Here is a 26,349-nt window from a genome sequence, read left to right as displayed (position 1 = left end):
AAGCTTCTAAGATTTAGCATTTTTTGCTATTTTATCATGGATTATCATTCAAAACTCATTGCCTTAGATAAAAAGAGAGGAAACAGACTCACAAGTTCACCCTTGTCTCCTTTGCTTCCCTTCTGTCCAGGTCCCCCAACTTCTCCCTGTGGTGCAGTACAAACAGCAGAGCTCACATCTCTCTTCTCCATCTTAAAAGGCTTTTGCCCCCCATATTTAGTCATAGTCCAATATCTTAAAGTGTTACCTTTACCACAACTTGGCTGTAAATATTTCTCAGGAGATTTTAATTTGATTGGCCCACCAAGATCTTGGGTGAGTGTCTGAAATTAATTGACTGGCTCTCTGACTAACCCCACTGGCACTATGACTGACAAAATGGTGTGATAGAAGGCGTGACTGGCATCAGAAAGGTGAGATGGTTACACAAGATGGTTAAGTGCAACTGTGGGCGTGGGATTTCTCTGCCTGTGGGCAGACGGGGTTTGCAGTGTAAGCTGCTGGCTATTTCTGGACATGTTTGTGTTAAGAATTGTTTTAATGCGTCACTATATATGTACTTTATGTTAAGATGTGCAGTGCAACCTTCTATCTTAAATAGCTATGGCGTGTGTCATGGGTAACTGTAATGATGGAGAGAAGTTTAAAAATATCAAGGAAACAAATTAAGATATGAATGTGCATATGAATCCCTTATATCTCTTAAGTACATTTGGAAGACGTACTGTGTTCCTTCATGTTATCAAATTTGATTTATTATTACAGAAAATCTACAATGTTCTGATCCCATTAGAAAGGTTATAAATGTTGAGGTAGAACTCTGAGGATGTCTCCATCTGTTTTTAGCCTTAACCAAGCACAGTAGATGCTTTTGTTTAGAAAAAATTTAACAAATTCTCCGGGGTAGATAGATATTTCAAACCAAAGATTTCTAGTATAGTACAATATTACTCCACCTTGTCGCCATCTTCCCCGGGGGGACCCTGAGGACCACCTGAACCAGGAAGACCAACAGGACCTTGAATGCCATCACGTCCAGCGGGGCCCATGGGACCTTTCTCTCCCTAAACAAAACATTACTTACAGTCATTAGGAAGTACTGCAATACTAGCCGAAAAGCACCGATTTCCTCAGACTTTATAGTGTATGCAGAGTTGTGAGCTCAAATGTTTTGCTCAGTGAGAGACAAAATACTCACAGGAGCTCCCTTTTCTCCAGCAGGGCCAGGTGGCCCTTGGGGGCCATTGCGTCCTGTCAGACCAATGGGACCTCCAGGGCCAGCAGCACCTCTCTCTCCAGGAGAACCCTGTCACCAAAGAACAAAGACTCATCAGTCACTGCTGTATTGTGTTGTACCTAACAGGCAAAGTCAATTTCCTGCTACGAAACAGATGAAAGCCACAGCAAGTGGGCTTGGTCTAATCTGAAGCATGAAAACGAACTTTGTCACAAAGCCAGCCTTAATTAAGAACACTTTCAAGAAATACCCCTTCCTGCTATCTCTTGCCACTCTATAAGCCTCGTTGTTGTTTTGTCCAGTTTCCACAGAGCAATACTCAGATTTTACAGAACTCTAATCAGAAATGTTTCCCTCAACTCAAGTATACGAGTCACTGAAGCTTAGAGAATATGTGGTCCTTTTGCAACACTCAGCAATTGATTATTTGATCTTTTAAACATTTGACTGCTGTAAGAAGCTGCAATAACAATAATAGTATAACCTGACATAACGAACAGAAATACAATCATAAACTCAAAACAATAACAAGTCCATTGACCCTGCGGTCAGCTTTAAAGTTTCACTCTGGATGAGAGCTGCGCCGATGAGCCAAATCTTATCTACCTAATAGGATTCAGCTGCTTTCCCCTGCCAAGGCCTTATGGAAGTTCTCACCATTCTTTCCCACATCAGTGTGTCTTATTAACCTGCTCTTCACTATGCCCAGGTGGGTCCTCATTGCTGTGTCGGTGGTCCAAATCACATCAACTGTGACTACATCTTTGATCAGCAGGTCATTACGGCATCCTCCTATCCAGGGATGGCTGCATTCAAATAAAACACGTGCATGTGTAGAGACCAAAGCTTCCCTCTGACTCACACATACACACTGATTCAGCTGCTGATGTGAGCTGCCACCTGGCACTCAAACGCCTGGCCCATTTCACGACAGACACTGCCAGTGACACACACACACGCACGCACAGCACCAAACTGTGTTCCTAGTGTGCCAACCTGCTCGCAAGGACACACACACACACACACACACACACACACACACACGGTTACACAGATTTCTTTCTGTTTCCCTCCCTCTCATTTTGCCCATGTTTTTCTCCCACACATGTGATTCTCTGGCTAGCAATCAGAACCACAACACAAAAACATGCAGACACACATCCAAAGTTTATGAATCAACTTGTCGCATACATCCGTTCAGTTTTTTTCCCCTTCTTTCTCGCTCTGTCACTTTCAAACACACACACACAAACCCTCTACAAAAGACTATGAAACAGCAACTCACACACAGCACTCACAGATTTTCCCACTGCACAATAGCAGCTCAGTCTCTGGCAGGAAATCGATGGAGGAATCTCTGGTGAGATCTCTCGTGTGTGCGTGGGCATTGCGCACTGGCCTCTTTTTCAGGAGTTTTTCAAACACTACCAAAACAGTCTATCACATGTTTTCAGCCAATGGCTCACTTTCAGGCCAATTTAAGAAAACGATCTCATTTTGCAGTGGAAATGGTTTCACTCATTCAGAGAACGCCCCTCTTCTCGCTTTCATCATCTTTTCATCCGTGCTCTGCATATCCACTGTCATCTAATCTGGTGTTACTCTGTCGCTGGTGAGCAGGGGCAATTATCGGGAGCCCGCGTTTAACGCTTGAACAAAATGTCAGACAGTTCAAAGCTGCCTGTCAGTCAGTTTTCTGTATAGATTCACCACTCGAGCTCCCAGGACTTTTCATTGCATATAGCTCTACCTGTGGGGCTCAGAGACAATGGCAGAAAAAAAACAGTGAGCCCCTTATTTATGCTTTACCCTGCCACTGATGCTGCTTTTCAGAGTCCTAAACTACAGTATGTGAAACCAAGTCAGATTTGACAGAGTACACTATGTGAATGCAGCTTTAGTATCTAAGAGGATGTCCATTAATGTGTTTAAGGGTGAACGTGTGAAGCAGAAGATGCAACACAAGTACCTATAATCACAGAGAAAAACATCCTGCGTATTTCCAGGTGTATTATGTGCAATTATCAACCGAGTAAAAAATTTCTGTTACAGTGGTCATATAAAAATAAAAACGGTGACAAGACACCAACTTCTTCCATCTGTGCCACAACTGTTGCCATAGTAACTACTAAATGTGAGTGGAAAACATCACAGACCAATCAAGTTACTGTTATGAAACTACTGTACTTGCTCAAACAGGCAATTAAGTAACAATTAAGACAGGCTGCAAAGTGAGGATGTCGCGCACTAAGTTCATGCCTAAAAATAGTCCTTTGCTATGCTGAAATGTGGTTCACAGAGTCTTCAGTCTCATATTTTAAATGAAAAGCTGAAAATTAATCTTTATAAAACTGATTTAAACACAAACACTGACATTTAATATTGTATTGTATCTTAATATTGAGCATCTTTTTAACTGCGGTGCGGTGGCAGTGATTTCAATCATATTGCCTTGTGCTACTCTACCACCCTCTGCACTGCAGTTTACATTGTATGTGCTGCTGAATCACTGGAGAAGGGAGCTGTGCACAGCATGTGCATCTCCGTTCTCCAAAAGCACAAGTCACTTTTCAGTGCAATCTCTGTGGCAGGAGAGATGAGGTAACCATGGTAACAGGCTACTTACGATGGGGCCTGAGGGACCCTGAGGCCCTTCTCCTCCCTTTAAGCCGGCTGGACCCTGAAAGCAGAGGAGAGGAGAGGGTTAGATCTTGCTCGCTGTGGGCTGCCGCTCAGTGCCATTCAAACAGCAGTCATCACAACTGTCAAATGGGCCTGAAAATATTACTGTGTATGTGTGTAGATATGTACATACCATCACAACTGTCAAATGGGCCTGAAAATGTTATTGTGTATGTGTGCATGTGTGTAGATATGTACATACATGTGTATGAGGAGTAATTTGTCATCTACTACATTTAAAAGGGAGGAAATATTTTTAGTACTTTGACTATATTTTATACACTGTATATACTGACAGTTGATCAAAGATAGGTCCACCCTCTAAGTTTTCTAAAGTTTCAAAAACCCCACTTATAGCTTATTTTTCAGATTTATAGAAGTGCACATAGCTTTGGTTTTGTTTGTCCATGTTTTGCAATGTAAGTGAGAGATGTCTTCTGCCATCCCAGTCTCATCGAGTTGACAGGATTTTAGACCGTGGTGCTCACAGAGAGGGAAAATTACATTTAAAATATCCAACAGCACAAATTTTATTGTGACTACTTTTGACCAATGAATGAAAATTGTTCACAGTGAGGTCTGTGGATTATCCATAGAAAAGAATTCTTTAATATTTCAATGCTATGAGCAGCACAGATGAAATTCCATTCTCAACAGTATTGAGGTGGTGGCGGAAGATAGACATCAAGAAACCTGAACACATAAGACTAAAACTATTTTCATAGTTATATACTGTGACACATGATGAGTGAGGCAGGGCTGCAACTATTGATAATTTTCATTACTGATTATTTGGTCATGCATTGAAATTATCATTTTAACAAGATCTTAAAACATTTACTTAGGTTGTATTTCATCTTTACGTGAGAGAAACTGGCTATTACTATTATTATTAAATTATGATATAGGCTAATCTGAAGGAGTATTTATAGTATCAGTGTAAGAGGAGCCATTACTTGAGCAGCAAAGGAAATGAGAAAGAGAAGGGATGACAACATCGTGAAGCCTGTGGTGGACTACAAGTTCAGGTAGAGTCCATCTATCCCTGGATCCCTGTCATCTCTTCAAGATCCCAGCCCTCGAATGCTTGTGTTGCTGAATCATAGCACCAGGAGGCTGAGGCCGCATACGAAAAAAACAACTCACCAGAGGCAGTAAAGACCTTCATTATAATAACTAATTTACAAGCTCCGACCGAGCCAGGGGGTGCAAAAGCTGCCAAGCATGCTTTCCACCTCCCTGGCTTCCGCATTTTACCGTGGTGCATTAGAAAGCTGGAAGTATCTTTCTTTGCCAGACAAACAAAAAGTTATTTATTGGCTCTTATATTGCTACTGTGGCTTTCCTCAAGACTGAGAGATGAGATGAAACAAGTATGTGGGTGCGTATGTGTGTATTGTACATCTCTATGCAAATCTAAAATAAAAAAAACTATGTGTGTGCATGCTTGCTTGCACAATGTGTGCGTAAGTACCTGCACTCATTCAGCAAACAGAATGAGATTAGCTTTTATGTTCTTGCTCATACAACAAGTGTACACATTCATGTATGGCTGAATAGGATCACTCGAAGAGAGAGTGGGAGGCTGTGTGCTCTTGCGGCATGTGTGTATACTGTAAGCCATTCCTCTGCACACATGGGACAAACATAATGGTGGTAATAAGTCTGGGCACTGCTGTCGTGTGCTCTCTAAATGGTCAGCCTTGAAATGAGCTTCACCCCTGAGTCCCTCAAGCTGATTCTCAGTCAGCCTCTAACAGCCAACCGCTCCAACCTTGAACTTTTCCTCACCCACACCCACTACTTTGGAGAATTAAGTCAGGTTACGCAGCAGGCTATGGTGAATGCAATGTACTCTTAGAGTTGGTGCTTTGAGTCAGAGGGTTTTGGGTCATTCTTCGATTGAAAACAAAAAAACTAAATGGAATTCCTCTGTGAAAATGACATGAAACAAGTGCAGCTCTAAATGCAGAGTTAAATGCCTCTGAAAAGTGCAGGCTACAGCTAATTATAGAGACATTTACTAGCTCAAATGCATTGCCAAAGCCACATTTATGACACACTATAACGTAATTCAACCTTACAAAGATAAATTATGATAAAATATGTCAACAGTGCGTCTGGTTTAGTCCTCTCCATTACTTCTATGTAATTCAGTTTTGTATCTTTTAGCCAGGCCCACTGCCAAACCTGACATTTGGTTTAACAGCAGGTTGATAGCCTGGTAATTGGGTCTGGAGCTAGATTCAGTCTGTTGTGCTCTCAGGATGTGGTATGAGTCACTTCTGTGTGCACATGTGAGTATGTTTGCACGAGTTTATTAATGTCTGACTGTTCTGTGTGTTACCATGGCCCCTGGAAGCCCCCTTGCCCCCTGGAAGCCCCTCAGGCCGGAAGGCCCTGCCTTGCCAGTGAGACCGTGAGGACCTGGATCACCCTAGAGATGGAGACAGAATAATATCCAGGTAATAGTCGGGTAATTATGAAATACCGAGGCACTTTAGGTGAAAATAATGAAGGGAGCCAAATCTGTGAGAAATGCAGAAACAAAAACTATTAAAGTGTTTGATAAAACCTGTAATTGCACCTTATTGCTTCATGTGGTAACAACAGCAACTGATTCAGAAGTAATGGCAAAAAAGACACGACAATTTTTAACAGCCATCTAAGATATAATACTAGAATATAGTTCATACGAAGCAAAGGTACTACTGCATGCCTATTTTTTTAATTGCTGTACTCCTAAATACTATTATTTCAGTTTGTTAAACTAAGACTTCCAGTTCAGTTCTTCTACATTTTGAATTTTTTGATACCATTCATTTTTAATGTGTCATTTTGTTACAGGCAAAATACTGTAAATGGTATAAAATCTCAGAGCTCAAAAAAACGTTTTAAAAACAAGTCTTTGCTCTGATATAAGCTGTTAAAACGTACAATGATAGTACATTTACAGTAACTAGCTGTACAAGTACAGTTACATTTCAGTATAAACACATGCACTGTTCTACATCACTCCAGAAACATGCATGACTTCAGATTTCAGTGTGCTGTTTGAGCTTTCACTGTAATATGACTGCATGGAGCTTTGGCCACAACTCAAAGTGTGTTTTGTTTCTCTTTATTATAGTCATAAATAATATTAGAGTAAATCTGTTATATTTAAATGCAATGGGTGGTTGAAGTGTGGGGATAAAGAGAAACACAATATTTACATTAACCTCCCTCCTAGGATAAAAACAAAGAAGCCAGACACTGATTTCCACTATAGCTCTCTAACATGTACTACTGGGAAAAACACTTAATACATGTCAATATTTACGACTGCTGCACTTTGTTTTTGTTGCATACTAAATACTGTACATGCTTAGTTACCTTTCCACCCTCTTTTCCAGCAGATCCAGGTAGACCCTGCTCACCAGGAGGACCAGGAGAGCCTGGATGTCCTCGCTCTCCACTTGGTCCTGTCTCTCCAGTGGGTCCCTGTCAAAAACCAGAGAGACATATTAGGTCAATACACTATAATGTACCATTTACTATGTGTCTTCACCTGTGTCCTAAAGGAGGTATCATAGTGATACAGTAGAGCTGCAGTACTTTAGATGTTTAAGAAGTTTAACATTTGATACAAGACAACTTTTTTTTAAAACTTACTTTTATTTTGTCTGCTAGTAAACAGAAGTCTAATGAGAGTCTTGATTCAGTATTCATTTTCATTTGTTTCTAAAGACAAAATATCTCTGAAGGCATCCAAAATTATTTCAAAACCTTTTGATGCATCTTGGTTACAGTCTGACCACTGTTTTGCAAGATTCATCTGTTGTTACAGGTACATGCTTAAATATCAGTATCTCATAATTCTCCAAGAACAGACATTAAAAAGTGGGGAGGCAGAACTTAACCACAGAAGTGAAGTGTGCTATATATCTACCTGTGGTCCAACCACCCCTCCAGGTCCTGGAGGTCCTGTCTTCCCTTGGAAGCCCTGAAGGGGAAAACAGATAAATTGCTGACTGCACACAGGTAGGGTTATGTACAGTAGTATGTACCACTTGCTTTGGGCTGTATAATATGTAAAGGGTTTCAGGAACTACATATCACTTGTTAATATGGCTCAATGCTGATGACAGTATATAGGATTTTCAGCCTACCTTATTTTATTTTTGGGATAAATCAGACATTATCTTGTTTGGGTGGAACTTTTTGCAATAAACCAGTCCTTATAAAAGCACACTGTACATTTAGTGCATTACTCAGCTAAGCTCAACTACATTAACTCCAACTTTATTGTCATTCAAATAAAGTACAAGCACTGCTTTGTAATTGAAGACAATGTTGCATAAAAACTTGTACTATATGTTAATGTACCTACTGCTGTGGCATCTAAAACAAATTAAACAGTACTGAGCTGTATATATGTTGAGGCCCCAGCGGCTGGCACTGTGATAATCTTGGTTGAAATCTGTGACCACAGCTTCTGTGACGATGTAATAAATCAGCTCAGCTGTACTGCAGTACCTTTATTCTATTTTCTATTGCTTCCACCTCACTTCCACCCTACAAACACATTTTGTATGCTATTTCAGTTTCATTTTTTGCATAACCTGTCAGAGAGGGTGAAAGACTGAGTATGGAGTGAGTGGGCGCTGATGGGTGATGTGTAGAGTAAAATGGCACGACACAATGCATTCATGGATGAAAGTACCCACTCACCGTCTCTCCTCTCTGCCCAGGATGACCAGGTAGTCCATCTTTTCCTGCTGGGCCCTGGGGGTGAAAAAGGTAGACATTGAAAAAAAAAATCAGGTTGTAAGTGTGTATTAATAATTGAAAAGCTCGTGTAAAAAATGTCAACATGGCCTTGTTGTGGATGGTGCTATCCCAGACAGTTTGACAGGAGCGACTTACATTGGGTCCTTTGGGTCCAGGGAAACCGACCGGACCCTGTGGTCCTTGAGGTCCCTTAAATAAAATGGAAATGAATGGAGTGAGTAAAGAGAAGAGTGGATTAGATACACATCAAGACTTTCACTTGTAAATAGAGTTTAATTAGATTTTAGTTCAATCCAGCTGTAATTGAGAAATAACTGTAAATACCTTTTCAATATAAACATTTAGGATTTTAGCAACACTATTAAGTTTTCTTGTAATTAATTAGCTGATGGAATCAGCAGCTGGAGTACAGGGTTTACCCCGCCCTCTGATTTAAGATGTCACAAATAGCTGCAAGTTTCTTTCGTTAAAATGTAAATGCAGTGCACCTGGTCTACTTCAGCTGTCACTAACTCAGTGCACAAAACTGATCAAAAAATACCCAACACTAACCCTCTCTCCTGGTGGACCAGGAGGTCCATCATTGCCCGAGGTGCCCTGAGGAGAAAGAAAAGCCACAGAGAAACTTGAACTTTGTCAAAACTGTCAAAGTATGAAGTGTGAATAAAATTTATGTAAAGCACTGACACTGAGGTTACACAGAAAAAGATGTTTGCACATTCATATCTCTTGAGCTGGCACTCACGAAAGGTGTTTTACTGTATATGATTTATGTATTATTTTCCTGTCTTATGGGATACACAGCAATAGCATAGCCCACTTTTTTATATTCCTGAATATTTACCAGTAAGCAAATTTGACCTGTTCTACTTTTTAATTAGAGCTAGCTCCCTGAGGCACATTTTACTGCTGCTACCTCAAAATAACAAAAGTATGAACCATATGTTTCCTGTTACTAAGATACTGTATGTTTTGATCCATGCAGCTGTAAATGGTAAAAACCAAAACAGCTCAAATTATTCAATAACAACCCAGCAGACACATCAAATGTAATATACAAACTACTGTATGGGTTAAAGCTTTGCTCACTTAACTCTATATATGATTTTAAGCATGTATAATACATTCAGTGTTATTGGCTACATTTAAATACTTAATGTTAAATACCTTTGCACCTGGTTTTCCTGTTGGTCCTCTTGCACCACGCCCACCACGGGGACCCTAAACACACAGTATATAAAGTATTACAGTCACTGTAGGGTAAGTAAAAGCTATTTTCAATATTTTATTTTGCATTAACAAAATTATAAAAACACAACAATATTACATAAAGGGCAGGTACTTAATGTTTAGTGCGCTTTCTGTCTATCTCTGAAATTCCTCCTTCAATGCATATCTGCTTTAAGAGACAATAAAATAAAGCCCATATACTGTATAGCTACATAAGGAAGAGATTTTCATTTGAACACTATAAATCATTTATGTGGATGGGTCGGGCTGTGTCGGCAGACAGTTGAAGTGCCTACCGTTGGGCCACGCTGTCCCCTGGGGCCAGATTTGCCTGCGATTCCCTGAAAAGGAAAAACAAAAGTTTGATTTAGCACAAAATGATTTCTTGTATCATCAACCATTATGAATACTTTTTCATCACTTTGCAGAAACTTAAGTTGAAGCAATTCTATAAAACAGATACACTCAAACCACCAGACAGACACAAAAACTGAGGGAGTTTGAGTCAGGGATTAAATAGGACCATCTGAGCATCTTTGAACAAAAATAATCAAATTCTTGTGATAAGTGGTTACCCACAGGCACCTGACAGCCTGAACTACCTGTCAGTTCTATCATGCCGGGGCCAGGAGTGTCTGCCTCTCAGCGTCTGTCTGAGAGAAGAGACGAGCTTGTCTTGTCAACAATAAGCCTCTCTCTCCTTCCTTCTTCTCTAACCCTTTTCAACTGGACCCACTCTACAGGTACATTGACATAGCTGAATACAGTTGTCAGTTCTACCTTGAATGCTAAGTCTTAATTACACTGCATGCCAAAATGTATTTGGACGCCCTTGTTCCCTGGCTTTTTTGTATTTAATTTTCTAGGACGATTTTTTTAATGGTTTGTACTAAGCTCCCTAGCTCCAATTATGGCAACTCTTAATGCTACATCACACAGTATTTATTTTAGACAATATTGTGCTTCCAACTTTGTGACAACAGCTCTGGGAAAGCCCCTTCCTGTTTTAAAATAACAACGTTAAGTACAGACAATAATTGGTTTGTTTGGTGTGTCTTCAACTTTTCAGACATATGCACTGGAACCCTGAAATTATCTAGACATTACCCAGAGGAGCTGCATGTGAGAAGGCAAATGTCCGAGTCGGTTGACTGGACTTTACTCTGCCAGTTCCCTAGTAATGTCAAGGAGAGCCAGAGTGAGCCCATGTAAAGAAAAAAACCAGCCTCGTACAGACTGAGGTATTCACACCAAGCTAGTGGGTGTGTTGGCATGAAACCAGAAGAATACAGACATCTGATGGTAACTAAAATATCGAACTGGAGACACAACAAGATTTGGGAACTTCCCTTGTCTGCTGGAACCAGAATCATCAGACAAATTTAAGGTACATCAAGAAACTTTCTGTTCACTCCCCCCCCCCCCCATAACCAAGAACACGTCTGACACCTCCTGTTGTATGCTCCATGTGTGAAAGGGCAACTCTGAACAAAGTGGCCTGATTCTGCAAGTTCATATATGAAAACGGCATTAGACGACTAAGATGCTCTGACTATACTATGGTTAAGTATTTTACACAATCTACACTCGCAGTACTTCCCTTTGCTAAGTAGCCCTCAGTGACTCAGTGTACATATCTTTAAATGAAGTTTGTGACTCACCCTTGCACCCTTCTCGCCGTTTGCCCCTGGGAATCCAGGGAAGCCATTGGAGCCCTGTAAGACACACAGAGAAGAGGTGTGAAAGGAAGAAGTGTCAGACAGAAGAAATGCATTACAGAGTTAGAGGGTATGAAATAAGACATGTCTACCATAGTGCAAGCCAAGTAACAGTGTCATAGATGTTGAAATGGCCATAGCAGAATTCCTTCCTTGCTTGTTGCTTTACTAAGGCTAATTAATCAAGAAAGTGTGAAGCCCTATTGTAAGTCCTGCCATACTAGCCAGCAATGTTATCACAGGGCTGCAGTTTATAATTTAAGAGCTCATAAATAAATGAACACCTTCTTTAAATACTTCAAAGGAGCACAAAGAGGGGAAGGTCTCCTTCTCACCTATTAGAGACTTTCTGACACACAGACAAATAGAGGTGCTATTAGGTTGTTAGCACAGTTAGAAAGCAAAATAGAAGATAACACTGGCAGCAAATAAAGACAAAAGAAGGGGAAATGGCTTATCCCCTTTGATACACATCAGCAATGTAGTGATTGGGCTTTTGCAGGCTGTGCCCTCTGACAGTCAGACAAATACTTTGAAGGCAATCACTGCTGGATGAATAAAATGAGTACTAAGCAGCTTAGACATGAAGCCTAATTTGATGAAGCATTAGGTAGGATAAATACAGTATATATTCATCCTATCTAAGTTAAAAATATGCCTCAGCTATACAGTGAAACCCAGTGTATGCCTGGGTGTTTTCTTTAAAACAGTGTGTGATGCAGTGCACCTTTATGGTGCTCATTACTCCGCACATGCGTATGTATATGAGGCATAATACTGTGCAGCATGAGCAAGGGCACCACAGCAAGGTAACGTGGGCAGAATTGCAAGATACTGCAAAGTAAACAGCCCAACACTGTGGAGACAGCAGGAAGAGAGATCTGTTCTAGTTAATTTGTTTTTCACAGAGGTGCAGTTATGGAAAACTGAAAGGAAACCTGGTATTGGACAAGCCTGACTTGCGCCACAGAGATAAGACAGTCCATTGAAGCTATTGCAAATGGCATCCAGAATTAACGGGGTGGGAAGGCTGTTAACAGAGAGTGATGGGGCGCAGAAGCCAAAAACATAGCCAAAGGATTCATGCAGAGGCTGATTCAGGGGGATAAAGGCTGCAGACAAGCCAAGACTTTGACCCTGAACCGACTCAGGAGGACACTGTGACATTTTACAGCACTGATGATACTTTTCATTGGAAACATGGGCTTTTTTTGTTTCTAACTCACAGAGTAAACCACACTTTATCTCTTTAATTTGATTAATCCACTTATGGAAAAATTAACATGAAGCTTCTCTCATATATAAAGTGAAGCATTTTTAAAAATTTAAAGGACTAACTCTATAAAAGCAGACTCATTATAAGTTACCACAGACAGCTTCACACTTTGTTTCAACTTAGAGTGGATGCCAAAATGCTGGATATCCATTTTTATAGATATGTTTTTAAAATTCAGGCAGTATATAGGAAACCATGGCACTGTCAAAGTCAGAATGCCTAGTCTCTCCAAAAGCGTTGTTTCCGAAACATATATACTCTAAAATAGGAACTGATCCTGGGCTCCACTTGGACTATTTGTGGGCAGCTTTAAATTAAATCTATTTATGGATACAAACAATGACGCGTCCTTTGTGTTTCTGCCATCTTTGCTATTACTGCATGTGTTTACTGCATATTTACAAAACTGATTCTAAATTGATGTGAAATTCCCAATAATTAACCCAAGTGAAATAATTTCAAATTACTAGGACTAATGGTTCCATGTCATTTTCTCTGTCTGTCCCACTTTGTGTTACTTATCCAGGTCTCTCAATTTGTGCTCAGCTGGAGTAGGAGACTTGCCTGTCTAGATGTGGTGAGAGCATGTGTATCTGATCCATCATATCAGCACCAGGCTGTCAGTGCTGACAGCAGCAGAAAGGATCCAGCTGCAGCAGCACATCTTGACAACGAAGCGCTGGCTCAATGGTCAGCGCTACAGTGCAAGGAATGCCAGACTGTTAGATAATGGCTGCAAGTGTTTAAGGAGGAAGGACAGCTGATGACTCCGGCAAGTGACCATGTTACTTAGGCTTCCTTCAAGAGTTGTGGCGAGATTAGAATAGGCGCCCGCTCAGGTTTGTGTTTATGTTAATAAGGGTTATTCAGCAAATAAGTAGGTTTTAGAAAGGCATGTCAGAGCAACTTTAGCTATGAGATGATGCTGACTGTGGCTAAAAGGCTATAAAGTCAGAGAATCAACAGAGATATACACTGATCAGCCATAACATAATGATCACTGACAGGTGATGTGAATAACACTGACTATCTCGTTACAGTGGCACCTGTCAGTGTGTGGGGTATATTAGACAGTAAGTAAATTCATCTGATTTGTACTTTTGCAATTTAACTTTGGCTCATGTCACATTCACTAACACAGAGGAAGTGGGATTTATGACATATTCTGCAACCAACCACCAGGGGGCGATCACGTCGCAGTGGGTTCATTTCCGAGCGTTGTCAGGGCATCCATGTTGTCTATGGTACAGTCTTAATAATCTCACAATGAAACACATCTCATAGGGAACACAGAGACTATCTGCTCACACTGCTATGATGACAAACATCTCCTCTGCTGCTCTGCTTTTGACTAAGGCACTGAACGCCTGCATGCAGCCTGCCCCGATTTCTGACCTGCCAGATGATCAGGGGCACGGACAACAAGACTTTTTCTACATTTATGCACTCACATTCAGTTAAGTTCTCTCATCACATACCTTCGGACCTTGTCTTCCAGGGTACCCAGGTAAACCAGGGACACCAAGTTTTCCCTAGCAAGGAAAACAAAACAAAGATGTTAATTCTTAAGGAGACACAGGAGACATTGTTGAAGACTGTTCACAGAAGCACCGAAGAAAGCAATAAATTTATAACCATAAAGTTTTATTTCTGGTGGGGCCTTTTTTAAAATATGTTTATGCAATAACATCATCTGTCCATTGTGGTCATTTTAAAAGGTGCATGGTCATTAAGAACGACACTGAAGCTGATGAAACGTCGTTTGTGCTTTTAAAACAAGGTCATCAGATATTTTTATTCTGATTTGTGTAAGAATCCTGATTCTGGTGATGGTAATTTGTACATCTACTGTACTGTTACACTAATTTTAAGCAACCAGCAAAACATGGAATGTATGATTGATATGTCAGTGATAGTATTAAAAAGAAAACTGATCTGCAGCCTGAATTTGTTAATCTGTATGGCAAATGGGGATTTCAGTTTTATTAAACGTTAAAAATAGTTTGCAGATAAATTTTAGATAAATTCCCTTTTGTGAATGATTTTAATTATTTATTTACTTTCTATTTTATACACAGTTGATGATTTAACAGCTGCTCCTGGCTGGGGTCATTACTGTCATTTTTACTGTATGATGTCATTTTAAATGTGTAAGAAGATGTGCTGTATAAGAAAACAGTTCATTACTCAAAACCCGGCTTTCTTCAAGATGGCTACGTAACTCTCATAAACAGTTGTCCCCAGAGTTTTGGCTTTCCACTTGACTTCATTAAATACATCTGTTGTTAGATCCCTATCACTCTGTCTGGTTTTAAATCCCACTGCACAGCGCTACAACAGCCCTGGCCTTCCTTCAGTATTTATCAATGAGTGTCTTCTTATATATACTGTACTTTAACATTTTATTACTCTTTAAAACTCTATTATAATAAACAATGCTATGCAATTAAACTCCAGCAGGTCAATAAAACACATTAATCAATTAAGGAAAATTCAGTCTTTGCTGGCCCAGATTATTTACCTTCTCTCCAGCTGATCCAATGGGACCAATTTCTCCACCAGGCCCCGACTTGCCCTTGGGGCCCTCAGGACCATCCTCTCCCCTGGGTCCTGCTATACCAACCTCACCCTGGATGCAAAGAAAAAAATGTCACAAAAGTGGATTTCTGTACTGGCTTCTCATTTGGTGCTTTTGTTGCTGACTCACCTTGTCACCCTTGAGACCCATGTCTCCTTTGAAGCCAGGAAATCCATCTTCTCCCTGAAGATGAAACAGATTAATGTAATATTGTTTAGAGGAGAGTGCTTTATCCAGAATTTCAGAGACAAAACCAATATTTTCTAGTTTCACATACTTTACAATAGCAATTAAGAGGAACCATGACTGACAACAGTTCAGGAAAGTTTGTCGTGGCAGTTTTACAGTAATGTAGAGAGAAGTATAGAGACTCCTCAGGACAGATTAATACAGACATCTAGTGGCCACTTAAATTCACATCAGCAGTTTGGAACTAATGGCTCAGTCTCTCTTTCACTATGTTATTCTACTGACATCTGGTGGTTTAAATTGAGAATGCAGTTTTCAGTCAGAGTTCACTACATATTACAAACTTGAGCCAGTTTTCTTATTTATTTTTATGCCTGAAACTACAAAGATAATAAATCACAATACAACTAAATGTTATGAGCATACAACCTGAAACACTGGGACTGGTAAAATAGCTTTCACAAAGGATTTTATACAAGACAGAAGTGTCAAAATGGAAGAACTTTTAACAACATATTCAGTATTTGAACTAATCTCTGAAGAAGCTTCAATTTCTGGACAGATACACAGTGGCACTGAGGTAGCAACAAGCTATGTTCGCCCACAGCAGTTCAATGCCAACCGATCAATCTCCACTGAAATGGCCCTACAAATGGCTTCATTCTAGTTTAATGTTCCACACTCCATTACAGCTTGGTGGCAGGCGAACTTAACTGCCAGCCTGATGGGCCTTTAAGAGTTTTTCCACTGGCTGGATTCAAAGGAAGCCTCATTTGAAAAGGAATTACAACTCTGATGGGTCTGTTCTTGGAGGACTGACATCTGTCCACCATGCTGAAGAAAAAGAGGAGGCCGGACAGATGTTTACCTTTTCTCCTTTGCCACCTTTAAGACCTCTGATGCCCTCAGCACCCTGGAGAGAGAGACAATTGATTCAAGATGAGATTCAGGAGAAAACAGGAATTTCTGAAACTGTATGACTAACGTAGCACTTACTTTCACACCACGAGGCCCAGGGTAGCCGATGGATCCAACAGGACCAGGAAGACCCTAAAAGGTCATATGATCAGTGAAGTGAGTCTTACTGTAATTCACATTAACCTATACCGCAGTGTGTCTCTGCTGTAATAGATAATGTACACTGAGGAATTTCCCCTTGATTTCCAGTTATTTTACAATGACTTTATGCTGTAATGACCCCCGACCCCCACCCCACCCAAAGCCATCTGGGACCTACATACTGTATGTTAAAAATACAAAAGCCACAAATAAACCAAAGTAAATGGACAGTGTCATCTAATGCAATATCAAATACAAGAACAAAAATTCTGGCAGATGCACAAAAACTAATGTTAGCCAAGTTCAAGCTAGCTAATATTACAGCATTTCACTGTGACAAAATTAACTCTGATATTTTAGTACTGAAACATTTTTGTCAGGTTTTACATGAAAGGGATAATAAGATAAATAAATAAATGGGTTAAACTCAAATCCAAACTTTAAAAAAACCCATAACATGAAGTGATTTTGCCTCAGTGCAATCAAATGTTCTGGTACAAGTAATTTGAATTATGTGTCTCATGTATCTGTTGTTAAAATAATTTTATCATTGCCATGTCTGAAACTGAGGATTTCAGAGCAATATCTCTGTCTAAATATTGAATATAAAAAACTCACTGTATTCTATTTCTGAGACAATTTACCTGATGTAGACCTTCCGGTACATGCCAAATGCTAAGCGTAATTATTTACACAGCGTAATTATTTATTTACACTGACCCAGCTTGTGCAGCGACACATTTGTGGCATCTTTAAGAGCAACTGTTCCACACTGTACTGTAAAATCTAAATCGGCTACCAAACTACATTTAATTCTATAATACTTACAGCTGCTCCTTTCTCGCCTGGGGGGCCTTCTTTCCCTGGGTGGCCCTAGAGCAGTCAGAAAAATAATTTATCAATAGGTCAGTGTTGTCCATTGGTATTTTGTCTGAATGATGTAAAAACAAGGAAGGAGTCAGCTGGCCTACTTACAGGAGGGCCGTCAGCACCAGGAAGGCCAGCCAAACCTTGTTTACCTTGAGGACCCTACAGAGAGAAGATAAAGACAGATAACAGATAAACTGTTACGTATAGCCACACAACCTCTCAAAGATACTTTCAATAAAGCAAAGTCAAGTTCTTATGCATGAGTACTCATATAGTAATGTGTACACATATTGTGTGTGTGTGGTTTTTTTTTAGCCATCACTGCTGTGCAGAGCAGTCAGTAAAGGCCTGAGACCACAGAAACTGCAGAATCAGTTATGAGGTCTTGACTGAAACACTGATTTACTGGGCTGAGGTAGAAGAACTGAAGGGAAGACTGGGTTCCTTCTTCACTTACCTTTTCACCAGGAGGCCCGATTGGACCTTGAGGACCAATAAGACCCTGAAAGACAATGAAAATAGATAGGTCACAACAGTAAGTAATTTTGCTGTTTTCCATCATCGGTCTTACATGATATTCAAAATGTGCATTTAGGTAAACAAGCACCTGTTTGCACGGTGTGTGCTGTATTATTTTCTAAAGTTTTCAGCTTCTTCTTTCTACAGCAATTGTTTTTGTAGGTTGTCTACATCATGCTGCCAATTCCGATGTGCTCAGAGTTTCTAAAGCCATTTTAAAGTCTTACATCTTCAGCTTCTTGAGATTTAAAAAATATTATTATTATTATTAAATGACTTCTGTTCCTTTTCCTATGGGCCAATGCCTTTGCTGGATGGCATCAATGTGGCTCTGGCCAGGTGTAATGAAAATGAAAAAGTTATTTATTCAACCTGTATGCCATCAGAATAGATTCCTACTAATACTTTCCTGGAGAATGACGCATCCTCTCCAGGCTGTGGCCGTCAGCAGGACTGAAAGTGCTACCAGCCAACAGTCAATCACTCATGGCAATGGCTACAATATGGGGAGTACTGCTTGGTATTAAAGATGACTTCAAAATGCAATATTTTTACTGTGTCACCAAATGGACATTGGATCCTAGTTATCAAATGAACACAGTATGTGCCATCTCAACAGAACAGAGAGATTTTTCTTCTATCTGGCAGCAGAGAAACAATGTAGGTGAAAACTTGTAAAATCTTTGCTCTATTTTGTTGTGAATTCTGTGGAATTCTCTACAAAGTGGTAGAGACCTAAGGAATGAAGGATGAAGAGAAAGAAGGGAGAGCAAAAGTCTACAAACACTTGATTAAAAAAACAGGAGTGTGAATGACCATTTCAGTTCATAGCACTCCCCAGTGCATGTGACAATGAGAATGAAAAGGACAGATTTGTAGCAGGGGGGAAAAGGAAGAGAGAGTGGGAGACAGAGAGACCAGACAGGGTTTAAAATGAGGAGAGAAACTTACATGTGGACCAGGCATACCCTGCTGCCCAGGAGGCCCTGCTTCTCCTTGTGGACCCTGTACAAAACAGAAAAAGTAAAGGATGCAATTAATATTTTCAGTCACTGCAGCTGATTCTATCCTATTTGTTTCATACAGTAGTATATAGTAAAATAAACAATACTGCTAAATTCATATACATTTAAATTAAAAGCCAATGTATGTCTAAAGGCAATGAATGGTAAAACTACCAGAACAATGCACTGAATTTAAAGATATATCTTTATGTGAATAAAGGATAGATGGACTTTCTCCATGACAAAATACTGTGGTACTGGGTTTGGTGAAAACTTTGAGTGACTTTGCTTGAGTAGACTGGTTGAACTGGCTTTAGCAGATCTGTGAAACAAAAAAATGCAAATGGAGGGGAGAAATGTGATATAGCACACTGGCTCATGGAGCAGAGCTGTCTGCAGAGCCAGCCCTAAAATCTGGTGATTGCTGACAATCATAAGTTTGGCAATGAAGCACTGCTTTTTCTAAATACACACTGTGGTGCTACAGAACCACCTGGGTATGGAAGAAAGGTATTAAGACTAACTGGAAATGGTGGGCTGTCTGGCATCTCTGTTGAGATTTACCCTGTCACAAACCAAACCAAACATGCTGTACTGAAAACAGACAAGGCCCTAGTGAATTAGTCAGCTCCAGATGTTACAACAAACACCAAATACAAATGCTGCATTGAGAGAATGTTAGGATGCCTCACTGTGATTGTTAGTGGTTTTGAGTGCAAAATTATAATCTGAGTTTATATGACAGATCCAAATGGAGGCAATAAAACATATAAGTTCTTCATGTATACAGGATGGTTAAGTGCTCTTTCAAACAGCTGTTTGTTTCTTCATCTGCAGTGACTCCTTGGCCACAGACAGCATGTGGGTGTGTCCACCCATCTTGACCAATGATCTTAACCTCATTTAAATGTCCCACTGAGACGCTGATGGGAACAGGAGCAGACAGGCTTTTCTTTTACACCCTTTACTAATGCTTAAGATTTCTTCATCATGGCCTTTTCAAATCAGCAGACTTTGTTTTATGGAAAATATCTGAGAAGAATGGCAAAATGCTCCCTGCTGCCATCGGCCATCACTAATATCAGCAAATGAGCTATCTCCATTCTTGCTAAGTTACAAAGGGGTTAAAGGTCATTGAATGGAAGCGGGCAACCTCAGACATGCTGATTGTTTAGGTAGTTTTGACAAATGTGTGCAGGAAAACTCACTTTATGATAATGTGATGTTATACTTTCCACAGATGAATATATAATAAAACTCACCATGTTTCCTTTGGGACCAGCTTGTCCATCAACTCCAGAAAGCCCCTAAAGACATCAAAATTTGGCAGTTTATAATTAACATCTCATTGCACTTATAACACAAATAAAAGCTGTGTGAGAATTAAGTGACACAGATGCTTACATGTTGTCCTGGAGGACCTGGAGACCCTCTGGACCCAGGTAAACCTCTAGGACCCTATATATCGAGACATTTACCAGTCAAAGAAAATGATGTTAATTGAAGGTTAATTTCACTGACACTGTGAACTGCATTTAAACATATGGTGACAATTTAAAAAAGACATAATATACAGTACACTGGATGCATTGAAAATCCCTGACATGATTGACTTGAATATGCAACACTGGCCTCATGTGGTCATATGTGGTAACTGCAATTGCAATTCAGGGAATGAGCGTTTTCTTATCTCAAAATGTTAAGCCACACACTTAAAATCTATGCATTTACTGTGCTCTTTTGTCTTATGGATGCTGTGTGATGAAATGCTGTGCAACACTGCTGTTTTTGTATGACAAGTTGCTAACCATTTCTCATACAACTCTATGGTTCATTTAAACTGAACTAAGCAGAATATGGCAGTTTCTCACAGGCAATGACAGACTAACACATTACTTAGTTTTATTTTCTGATCTATTATTTAAAGCCATTCTCACTTGGCAAGATTGATTTTACAATGGTCTTTGCAGACAGGAATGCATTAAAGTTGCAAAAAGAGTGGAGGGTGAGGCTGCGTGCTTAAATGATTGCCAAATTGAATCTTGGGGTAGGAATGAGGGAATGAAGCCTGTGGTAGCAAAGGAAATGAGTAACATGGCTTTTAAAAAAAAAATTATATTCTTATCTTTGACTTGTTACAGTATAAGCAGCACTTGAACAATCCTGTCTCACTGTACTGAGAGAGAATACTAATAACCACAACTTACACTGTCCCCAGCTATACCTCTTTGCCCAACCTGGCCATCTTCACCCTTTGGATATCATGAAAATAAAGTTTGGTTATTTTTGGGAATACAGAGTAACTGTGTAGACAGAGCTAAGAACAGGATAAGTTATATGATGGCTTAGGTGCTACTTACTCTTGGCCCATCCTCTCCTGGTGGCCCTGGAGGACCCGTAGAGCCTATTTCTCCCTGGAGAGAAAAGATCACAGGAAAAGAGGAAACGAAATATCAACATAGAATGGGAGTGGCAGAGTCAAAGGAGAGTTCACAGCTCATGGAGTGTCCATAAGCTTGGTCCCTGCAACTAACAGAAAAAAAAGCTCCTCATTTTTACTTTTTAAAAATGTTTTTTGAAAAAGAAGAAGAAAAAAGAAAAGAAAACAGACAACAAAACTGCCTTTCATTTACAATAAGCTTGGTCACCACAACTGGCATGGACTATATGTGTTCTACTATTTATAGTGCTCTATAAGCACTGGCCTGCTTCTGGTGGCTCTGTAATTATTCAGTATAGGATAAAGCATGAAAGCCTGTCTAGAAAAACCTCCCTGTGATCTCAGTCCTCTCTCTTTCAGCTCTCTGTGCAGGCCCAAAATCCACAAACACCAAACTCAGCAATCCTCACTCACGCCTTGGCCTGGTTAAGTGGTTCTGGAGTCCTACTTCTAGTAATTGGGTCAAATACCCTAATAAGTTCTACTGGTTCAGAATTCACATCTGTCAACACTGGAATGTACACGAAATGGATGGGGCCATTGAGCTACCAATAAGCCCTGATACTGCTGTAAAAACTGTGTAGCGATGACGATGATCAAAGAGGATTTGGCACTAGAAATGAAAGAGATAGTAGGTTTTTATATTTGGAAGCAGAAGTCTTTAATAATGTTTGTCTTCTGCCCTAACTTGTTCACTAGACCCAGAATTCTCTCTCATACTGCTTACTCTGTGTCCCTTTTCTCCAGGAAGACCAGGGAGGCCATCAAAACCTCGGTCACCCTGAAACAGCATGAAAACAAACGTTAGCTCTATTAATCAATCTGGCAGGTGTCACTTTTTCAAACATAGTAAAGCAGCTTTTAAAGGGCAGCCCACAGACACTGGTTCACTGGATAATGGTCTGTGCTTTACCTTGGGTCCTGCCTCTCCTGGAATTCCTCGAGCACCATCTGCTCCATTACGACCCTGGAGGACACACAAATATCACGTAAGGCTGCAGCACATGGAACTCACAGAAAAATACTCAAATCTCTTTAATGTCCGTGGAGAATAAACACAGGGAAGATTCTATAATGTCTCTAACTAGACTCGCTTTACACAACATGCAGAGATGATTACTTTATTTGGGCACTATAGCACTGAGCCTTAGACCCCTGTTAGCCTGAAATATTAGAACTCTGGGAATTTAAATGTATACTTCTGTTGTAACAGTTTTGCTCTGGAGGAGAAAAATCAATAAATGTAATAATGTATAAAAATCTCCTGCTTGAAGCAGGATAAAAAAGTATTCTTACCCTTTTTCCTGATTTTCCCGAAGGTCCAGGTGGACCCTGAAGACCTCTGGGACCCTAATGAGAAGAAATATAAAAGTAGATACAACAGTAAAGTCAGAGGTTTCTTCCGTTAAAAGGACTTTTTCTTTCCCACTGTCACAGAGTGCTTGCTCAAGGATGTAAAGTCCCTTGAAATTATTTTGTTGCGATTTGGAACTATACAAATAAAAGTGAGATGAACTGACGTAGACAAGTTGAAAAAAGAAAGCTAACTGTATATAGCAAGAAAAAATCAAAAAGAAACCATATTTTCAACAGGGGTATATAATCTACTCATGACAACACAGAATTGTGATGAAAATGGGCTCATTATGTAAAGATACTCTTCTCACCTGTGGTCCGGAGTCGCCACTGTCACCTTTAGGTCCAGGAGAACCAGGACCTCCCTGTCAAAACAAATATAATATACCATTACAAGACAGTCACACAACTTTAGCAAATTAATACACTACCAGTCAAAAGTGTGGACGCACATTTCCATTTAGTGTGTCCAAACTTGTGAGTGGTAGTACACATCTTCAAGCAAAATATTTTATCATCCGCTTGTTTAGATCAAAACAAAGTCTAGTTTTGGACTAGAGCCTAATGCTAACCCAAACACACATAATGATTTTAAATTTGGATTAAGAATATACAACAAATAGAGCTCCATGTGTGCTAAATCCCTATGGTATCCAAGAATAACTGGATTGGCGTATCATCATATGAAAACATGCCCAAGACAGGAGGAATAACTGAGCTATTATCAGTCCTATTATGAGCTGTTTGTGTTATATACTGTATAACAATAGTATACAACAAGAGTTATATACTGTTTTTCTTTAGATCAACCATTCAAGCTGCTTAGGGATTTATGGAATAAAATAAAATCACCTCACAAGCAGACAGGGAAGAGAGTGGTGTGTGTATGTACATGTAATTGTTTGCTAGGAAATGATAAGTAAATGCACAGGAGGCAGCTCTAATAACATAATGTGTTTATGATACAACTCTGAATGAATGGGAAGCAGCTCAGTGGTGTGTTTGTGCTTGTGTGTAGGAGGGAGATAACATCCTACTCACCACAGGACCAGATCTTCCTGCCATGCCCGCTGGCCCTGGAGGACCTCTCATTGTAAGCTGTGGATCAGACAGAAAAAACCCATAAACCACTGGTCAGCAAACAGTGTTGACATTCCTGCATCTACATCCAATAATGTATCCAAAAAACATTGTTTCAACCTCTATTACAAGGAATTAGGATAAGGTATGTTTTGTCTCAGAAGTGTATGTTTGCATATTGCAAGGTTTTCTTTAGAATCACTGGCATCTAGTCATGTGACCTTGAGACCATGTATTCCGTCTGTAATGAAGATACAATACTATTAATACAGTCAAACTTCAAATAACAGAGTAAGCTGGCTTTATCTTTTATGTTTTTAATCTTGTTATCAAAAAGAAGACCATCATTTGCCATATTTTTGTATTATTAGTACAGCAAAATGAATATGGTATGAATGTTAAAATGGAAGACCTGTAACAATGAGATTGAAACAACACAGCATTCATCCATCTAACTGGACACCAAAAGGGGTCTGCAGATAATAAAGAAACCCCTCATAAAAAATCCTTACCTTTAGACACATAGCATGAAGCCTTAGCAAACTTTAATTTGTCCTTGTTCACAGTTTACCACTCTGGTCTTTGCTCCCTTTTATAATCAACAACAGTGTGGTACTGCCAAAAAAGTTGTCTGTAATTTATTTGCAGACTGATTACTGAATAAATAAATCTGCTAATTCAAAGGAAAACAATTCATGCCCCATGGTACACTTAGCACTCTGTCGAATCTCATTAGCTACTGTGATCACTTTTTGCAGGCACGAGGAACACAAATGAATACACTACTGAGCATTTACAGACTGCAAATAGCTCAACAAATTGTCTCTATAATAAAAGATAAAAGACAAATATGGAAAGGTGACAAGTGGTTTCTGGACATTACTAAACACCAGTTCTGGCAGCCCTCCAGCTTCACAGAGTGTTGTGAATGTGCGAATATTCATTGTTTGTGCAACACTTAATGATCTCCATGTGTTCTACGTAGATCACACCTTGGTTAAAGCTGCATATTTCAACCTGTTTGTCAACACTGCTTTGGGCATCAGGACTCCTGAGTAGGTGTGAACATCTGCTGTGGCTTTATATACCACCTAACGTGACACAGGTTTATTTTTATCACTTTTCCTTTCACTTACTGGGTCACTTATAAGTTTTCTTTTTACATTATTTGGACCACAGTTTTTTTTAATAGCAGCTAATGAGAATACATCAAGACATAAGATCATATTGACGTGTCCTCTATACTGTTTTTTCCAGATATTTTTGCACATTTTGTGCCTTTTGTTGAAAGTACATCGTGGAGAGACAAACAGGAAACCATGGAGACAGAGAGACACCTGGGATAAATGTTGGTGTTGCACCGTGCCGTAATTGCTTGGCCACAAGATGCCCCGTACTGGGGTCATATTTACCACTGATACCCACCCTAGCCTGAGAAAGGATGGCCTGAGCCTGAGCTTCTTGGGCTGTAATCACAGGTCCCTTGTGTGCTTCGCCACCTGCACGGAACTGTCAATCACAAAACACAAGAAAGAAGCAGAATTAAAAACAAACTGACTTGTCTATTTTCACAAAGTGAGACATCTAAAGGTCTCCCCTGGTGAGCACATTCAAATCTGTGCTCTGCACTGTTAAACCTATAAAGCTGTCACTATGCCATCTACACACTTTCACACATACATATGCTGGTACAAGCAGCTTACACACATAAATGTGTCACAGAGCCTTTCAAAGCTTCAGTCACTGGTTCAGAACCACTGCACTTGCTGGCATTTACAAAGTAAGTGATTTGTAACCCAAAGAAAATAAGGCTGCAATCCTTTAGCATACGAGTGATGTGATGAGGTAAAGCTTACTAAATGAAGCGAGGTGATGGGCTAATGCCTGAGATGAAGTGTGTACAGTATGTGAGGGAAACATGACAGCTCAGTGGGCACACAGAAAGTGGCAGGACTTACTGGAAGCATCAGAATGGTACCTGGAGGCCCGGGGACACCGTCTGAACCAGGAATACCAGGACGCCCTGGAGGACCCTGGAGAGTCAGAGGAGGGAGAGAGAGGCGTCACTGTGAAAGTGTAATTCAGCTGGAGCTGAGGTCAACAACCAAACCAAAGTATATGAAATCTCCATTATCTACAATAATGCTATTCAAAAGCACTTGTACAGTATTTGTTTTTAATATACCAACCTCAAATCACCAAATTGTTTTGTTGACTTGTACACCAGTGTGTAATGTTGCTAGGGACAATTAATTTGATGTGGCTAATAAGCATGCCGTATTTTCCCGTGAGATAACAGTATTATTTTGCAATTTCTCTATAATCCCTTGGAGGTCTT

The 26,349-nt window shown here is 39.9% G+C and overlaps 1 protein-coding gene across 2 annotated transcripts in view; it reads right to left on the bottom strand.

The window, feature by feature from the left end:
* LOC109955447 (collagen alpha-1(XI) chain-like) overlaps window positions 1-26,349 on the bottom strand; it is a 102,277-nt gene that overhangs the window by 23,814 nt on the left and 52,114 nt on the right. For both annotated transcript variants that reach the window (XM_020591612.1, XM_020591613.1), the window contains 33 exons: window positions 25,970-26,044; window positions 25,437-25,520; window positions 23,973-24,029; window positions 23,243-23,296; window positions 22,872-22,925; window positions 22,489-22,542; window positions 22,303-22,356; window positions 21,496-21,549; window positions 21,343-21,387; window positions 20,540-20,593; window positions 20,398-20,442; window positions 19,083-19,136; window positions 18,070-18,114; window positions 17,718-17,771; window positions 17,571-17,615; window positions 16,680-16,733; window positions 16,552-16,596; window positions 15,624-15,677; window positions 15,438-15,545; window positions 14,395-14,448; window positions 11,584-11,637; window positions 10,219-10,263; window positions 9,860-9,913; window positions 9,245-9,289; window positions 8,828-8,881; window positions 8,633-8,686; window positions 7,851-7,904; window positions 7,295-7,402; window positions 6,267-6,356; window positions 3,864-3,917; window positions 1,199-1,306; window positions 957-1,064; window positions 93-146 (listed from right to left, as the gene is read on the bottom strand). In XM_020591612.1, coding sequence (XP_020447268.1) covers window positions 93-146; window positions 957-1,064; window positions 1,199-1,306; window positions 3,864-3,917; window positions 6,267-6,356; window positions 7,295-7,402; window positions 7,851-7,904; window positions 8,633-8,686; window positions 8,828-8,881; window positions 9,245-9,289; window positions 9,860-9,913; window positions 10,219-10,263; window positions 11,584-11,637; window positions 14,395-14,448; window positions 15,438-15,545; window positions 15,624-15,677; window positions 16,552-16,596; window positions 16,680-16,733; window positions 17,571-17,615; window positions 17,718-17,771; window positions 18,070-18,114; window positions 19,083-19,136; window positions 20,398-20,442; window positions 20,540-20,593; window positions 21,343-21,387; window positions 21,496-21,549; window positions 22,303-22,356; window positions 22,489-22,542; window positions 22,872-22,925; window positions 23,243-23,296; window positions 23,973-24,029; window positions 25,437-25,520; window positions 25,970-26,044 — 2,025 coding nt within the window. The remainder of the gene's footprint in view (window positions 1-92; window positions 147-956; window positions 1,065-1,198; window positions 1,307-3,863; window positions 3,918-6,266; window positions 6,357-7,294; window positions 7,403-7,850; window positions 7,905-8,632; window positions 8,687-8,827; window positions 8,882-9,244; window positions 9,290-9,859; window positions 9,914-10,218; window positions 10,264-11,583; window positions 11,638-14,394; window positions 14,449-15,437; window positions 15,546-15,623; window positions 15,678-16,551; window positions 16,597-16,679; window positions 16,734-17,570; window positions 17,616-17,717; window positions 17,772-18,069; window positions 18,115-19,082; window positions 19,137-20,397; window positions 20,443-20,539; window positions 20,594-21,342; window positions 21,388-21,495; window positions 21,550-22,302; window positions 22,357-22,488; window positions 22,543-22,871; window positions 22,926-23,242; window positions 23,297-23,972; window positions 24,030-25,436; window positions 25,521-25,969; window positions 26,045-26,349) is intronic.

Source organism: Monopterus albus, unplaced genomic scaffold (assembly GCF_001952655.1).
Source record: "Monopterus albus unplaced genomic scaffold, M_albus_1.0 scaffold14.1, whole genome shotgun sequence".
NCBI lineage: Eukaryota > Metazoa > Chordata > Actinopteri > Synbranchiformes > Synbranchidae > Monopterus > Monopterus albus.
This window is presented reverse-complemented; position numbering and strand designations above follow the sequence as displayed.